We start from the raw sequence: 5,657 nt of genomic DNA, 5'->3' as shown, positions 1-5,657 counted from the left end.
TCGGTGAACAAACTTTGCGCGGGGAAATGTAGGAGAACTTTGACACAACAAAATTTTATACAAGACATCAACTTAAAATCCTAAGGTTATATTTGATACTGATGAAATACAAACGTTTACAAGACATCAAGACATAACGTAGTAGGCCTTATCTCCTGCAAGGTCATGAAAGAATCACATGCAACGAGCCTATCATAAATGTATAACTTGTTCGTTAGCAAGATGATGGATAAGTGTTGTTCCAGCCAAAGCCAAGTTGAAGGAGATCAATTATAGAGCCTTGCGATATTGTTGTGTTTCTTTCTAGTGAAATTCCATAATACAAGAGTATAAAATTCCTAATATAAACTTGTATCTAAGACTTTCAAAGTGAGTCTTCATCTGCGAGCTTCATTCAAATATATGATTGCAAACTGGTTCAACTTATGCTCAGGAAATAATATTTAGTACTACATATCACTGTTATATATTTTTCCCTGTTATTTGTGTTGGAAAATCATAGAAAAATATAAATAGAAACTCACAGAAAATTTAATGTGGTTCTGAACCTTAAGATTCAACACCTCAAGGTCTATGTCTACAAATACTCAACAAAAATCATTATCAATCACTTCATGATCCAATTTTTAATCATTATCAATCACTTCATGATCCAATTTTTCTGACAAAAATTGTAAATTTTTAATGACACACAACTATCTAAACCTATTTATAATATTTTTTCACTGTTCTTAATATGAGACTTCGGTCACTTAAGAACTAACTATTTGTTTTGTTAAGACACACTTATTGAGCTAGACTTAGCTCAGTTGATGAGGGAATCAAGATACTAGTCACGGTCAGTGAGAGTAGGTATTTTTGCGTAGGTAAGGAATGACTTTTTATCTCATGGTGTACTAAGTAACAAAAGGTATTGATTAGTGGTGTTCTGATTTTTTGAAAATAACAACTGTTTTTATCCTATCCAATGTTTTTTAACAAAGCAAAAGGACCCAATAGTCCAGCACAGTTCGTGAAATAAGAATATGATTACGTGAATAGTCTGATACCTGTTAAAATATCAAAATTTTCAGTTTTCGGGTCCCATTGATTATAAAATTATCATCCATGAAATCAGGCTTGGAGCAATGTTGACTAGGAGAAATAAAAATAGTGAATGAAGCTGATGTTAAGCTGTGAAATACAAGGTTTTACACACACAATGAAGTCGGTTTAATGGCTTGGAGTTTTCAACAGAAATATAATATAAAGGTAAAATGTCAGATGTTGTGATGAAGTATGAACTAGTGAGATATAAATAAATTATACAAAAGTTTACCTGTACCTCATGTCCAAAGAAAAGTCTACTGATCATTTAAAGACTGGTTGAAAGCAGTTTCCATGGAAGAATAACTTGATCTGTGTGGACCATAAAGTGATGCGAGAGGTAGACAATTGAAGATAGTAAGTCGGTGAGACTGAAAACGCCAATGCAACTTCCCACTACAACTTTAGCTTTCAAATTTCAATCAGCAATCGTATTTGAAGTGTACAAGTCAAATATGTGCCGTGAATGGACTGGAACTGCAACTAGTAGCATTATGGTCATATTTTTCGTCTACTCACATTGAAAAATAAATAATCTTTATCCGTATTCAACTGTAGTCTTTTTTTTTTTTTAAAGATTTCAATCATACACATGCCTCGTGTAATGCCATCGTTTTCCTTAGAGGTAAGTGAAATTGAAATGTTGAAACAACGAAGTCAAAAGGGAAAAGGAAAATAAAGATGGCATGCAGAACATAGCTGGTCTGTGAAACTGGTTATTGAAAGTTCTATACACCAATACGATTATACATCAAATGTAACTCAAATTTGCCAATATTCTTAAAAGAGATAGACCTAGTTCCTGCTACACGATGTCCAAGCAAAACTTAACAGAAATATTGGTGATGGGCAAGGAAAGCTTTTGTGCTTTCCAAGTCTAATTGAAGCCACTGCTTTATTGTAACAACAACATTATAGATGAAGCTAACCTAAACATACGGAACAGTTTTGTTGTTGTTGTTGTGAGAATGTGATTGTTCTGACTCTTCCCCGCTTCCAACATCCTCTTCATTCTCACCTGACATCTCCTCTAACGATCTTCCCTTTGCCTCAGGAACCAAGAAAGTGAAGAAGAAGCCTAATACGTTAACTACACCTAAGACGATAAGTGCATTCTTCACACCAATACCTGCAGGGTACCCTGCATCAGCTTTGCTTTTGTCCTTGTTTTGTGCCAAGTACAAGAACCCAAAGGAACCAACTATAGCCCCAAGCTTTCCAGATGCTGATGAAATTCCATGACAAGTACTTCGGAATCTAGCAGGGAAAATCTCTGCTGGCACCACAAATGTGGTGGCATTGGGCCCAAAATTTGCAAAGAAAAAGGTCAATGAATACATCACCACAAATCCTATCCGGTTCTCCTTATGAGTCCAGTGGTCATAGGGGATGGCAAGAGCAAACATGAAGACAGTCATGAAGAAGAACCCCATCAATTGGATAGCAAATCTTCCCATCTTGTCAATCAAAGCCACCGTGAACCAGTAGCCAGGAACTGTACTGCACAGAGCAATGAGTGTTTGAGCCCTTGCAATTTTGTAAACCTCCTCAATAGCATTCATGGTTTTGGCTGGAGGTATCCAACCAATTGCACTGAAGATATCCTTCTGGAAAAGATTTTGACTGTAAAATGCAATATCAAGCAAGAACCAAGTGCTTGATGTACCAAGCAGATGCAGTCCATGGCGACTGAGGAACTCTTTTGAGAACAAGCCATATGGCTTGGGCTTTGCCGGATCTTCTCTCTGTGGTTCAGCTTGAATCTCGACCTGCAGAACCTTAGACATATCTGCTGCTGCCTGCTTCATGTTCTTGGCTACTAGAGCAGTGTAACGGGCAGTTTCCGGCATCTTCATCCGCCAGTAGTAAGTCAATGCCGCTGGGAGTGCTCCCACCATCACAATTATCCTCCAAATGTAGTCTGCTTGTACAACTGTTGACCCAACTGGATCAATCTCATATGCTGGAGCAGGATACCAGCTATTGAATGCAGCTGAAATTATAATTGCAAATATACCACCTGCCAAAATGCCAAAACCCTGCATGGCAAACACTGCAGCAATGAAGGCACCGCGAGTCTTCTTGTTAGAATACTCAGACATTATGGTAGCAGAAAGTGGATAGTCTCCACCAATGCCAAACCCAAGCCAGAACCGGAAGAAGCAGAGAGTTGCCATTACAGTTTTTGCACTATGGCCGAATGAAAGTCCGGAAGCGACGGAACATATCACCATCATCATCAGAGTCATGCCATAGACTCTTTTCCTTCCCATCTTATCACCAAGCCATCCAAAGAAAAGTTGACCTGAAAGTGTTCCACAGAAAGCCACACCATTTACAGCAGCTGCAACATTGGGAGGCAACGAACCGGGCTTTGCTGCACCATCAACATGGTAGTATATGCGGCCAAGCAACTTTGTAACAAGGGATACGCAGAATAGATCATATGCATCGGTGAAGAAGCCCATTCCAGCGATGACGATTGCTGTGAAATGGTACCATTGTGTTTTTGCAACATCAAGCGCATTTAGTACCTGAATTTGCTCCTTTGCCATGGCTTTTTCAAGCCAAAATTACAAGGCTATTTCTGTATCTTTATCAAAAGCTTTCCTTCACTGCAGAAGTGGAAACAAGAGTCAGACTTGATCAATCTGTGAGATCATTGATCAAATAAAAGAACTAGGAATTCGATAATAGCTAATCGATTTGAAAAAGTTATCAAATGAAATCAACCAATAGACATACAGTTACATCACCTATTAGTCCACTATGAAAAAGTTGTTTACCTATCACAGTAACTATTGATTACACCACTAGCTGAACCATCCAAATTCATAATTAAGGCTCAGAGGTTGAAATTAGTAGAGAGCCTCTATATAGTGACAAAATATAAGGAAGATAAAGCGTTCTCAATACAAGCAAGTAAGCAAAGTTGTCAAGCTACCGCACTTTTTGTTACACCACAAATTAGAAAACTGGAAGGAACTCCTAATCTCTCACCTAAATCCCAGAATATATGAATATAAAGCAAAAACAAAAGGTAAATAAGGACCTTTTAGCTTCTCTCCCCACTTTTTTTTTTTCTTATAAAATTTCTTCAAAAATTATTATGTTTTGAAATTGTTTCTAAAGAAAAAAGAAAACAGAAACAAATCTTTAGGTAAACAGAAATGTACAAAGCGAGAAACAGTTTCAAATGCGCCCAGATACAAACAAACTTTAAGAAACAGAAAACTGATTATTCATTTTTTTTTTTTTTAAAAAAAGAGGTTACAGATTGGAGATGCTCAAATATCTCTAGAAAGCAAAATTTACGCAAAACTCACCGACCCATGTTCTCAAGAACTAAAAAAATACCGGAAAAGAAATCAGGTTAATTTTTAAATCATCGTAACAAACAATTACCAGACTCCCAGATAAGAATCGAAAAAAAATATAAAAAAATAAGAACAAACGATTTCAAACGGATTAAACCAATCAACCCATGCAAAATAATCGATTTTCATTTGAGAAATTTTCACACCGAATGAAGCCATACATGCAGAAGGTGCGTCTTTTCTAAAGGGTACAGTACCCACAATGTTGGAAATGATCAGAAACAGCTGAAACAAGTATTACAGATCAAGATGAAATCATGAACATGAATGTAAAGTGAAGGAAAGCACATGAAATGGATCTTAACTGTCACAAGAAAAAGAACTAAGGACTCGGGGAAGTTAAGTGATAGTCCCGTGATGCATGCATGAAGTGACACATTAGAAAGATGCATGACAATGCCAAAAAAGAATGCAATTTTAATAATAATATTAAAAAAAAATGGATGTACCTGCAGTGGGAGAAAGTTGTAGAGAGAGATAGAGAAATAGAAAGATTTGATGTGGGGAAAAAATGTGAAGAGAGTGGAAAGAATTTATAGGAAAAAAGGTTAGAAACCATGACATAAAAGAAACAGTTTCAGAACAAAATATTCCACTCGCATATACCCCTCTTTTTTCGCCCAGTCAAGTCAACCGCTCATGCCTTTTACGACGCCGTTCCTTCCCCGAAGCCCTTGGATCAAATATTTTATAATTACACTGTTTCTTAATTCAAAGTAATTAAAATCCTTTTTTGTTTCTCTTTTATTTATTCACCATTTTAAAATTTCTGATTCATTCTTTATAATATAAGAACGTATTAATTTAATGCTGCTGTCAGATGAAACATTGTCATGAAAAATTAATGACGTGATGTGTTAGTGATGTGTTATCCAAATCATGTGACACCTAAACAATAAGTCAATTCGATGAAAAATACCATATTATTAAATTTTTGGGTTAAGTATGTTTTTAGTCCCTCAACTTTGGTCTAAAATTGGAATTTGTTCCTAGTCGAAACATTGATAAATTTTGGTCCCTACACTTTAAAAATGAATGAATATAATCTTTTTAACCCAATTTTGTTAACTCTTTTCTAAGTTTCGAAAGCATTTCTCAATAATTATTGGAGTTGTTTACGCCGTTTGACACATTCTCGACTCAATATTTACTGAGATATGCGTTCGAAATGTAAAAAAAAGTTAACAAAAATTG

The 5,657-nt window shown here is 36.0% G+C and overlaps 1 protein-coding gene across 1 annotated transcript; it reads right to left on the bottom strand.

The window, feature by feature from the left end:
• Positions 1-1,773: 1,773 nt before the first annotated feature.
• LOC114174473 (inorganic phosphate transporter 1-4-like) lies at positions 1,774-5,012 on the bottom strand. The gene is made up of 2 exons (XM_028059316.1): positions 4,913-5,012; positions 1,774-3,701 (listed from the first exon to the last, which is right to left on the bottom strand). Exon 2 carries the CDS (start codon positions 3,639-3,641, stop codon positions 2,016-2,018), a length of 1,626 nt encoding a protein of 541 aa, XP_027915117.1. The 5' UTR covers positions 3,642-3,701; positions 4,913-5,012; the 3' UTR covers positions 1,774-2,015.
• Positions 5,013-5,657: the final 645 nt, after the last annotated feature.

The sequence above is a fragment of the Vigna unguiculata genome, chromosome 1 (genome assembly GCF_004118075.2).
Source record: "Vigna unguiculata cultivar IT97K-499-35 chromosome 1, ASM411807v1, whole genome shotgun sequence".
In the NCBI taxonomy this organism is placed as follows: domain Eukaryota; kingdom Viridiplantae; phylum Streptophyta; class Magnoliopsida; order Fabales; family Fabaceae; genus Vigna; species Vigna unguiculata.
Note: the sequence above shows the minus strand (reverse complement) of the source record. Positions and strands in the feature narration are given on the sequence as shown.

What these genes read in the sequence shown, in the direction of transcription:
- LOC114174473 (XM_028059316.1), bottom strand. Translation starts at nt 3,641, where the DNA reads ATGGCAAAGGAGCAAATTCAGGTACTAAATGCGCTTGATGTTGCAAAA.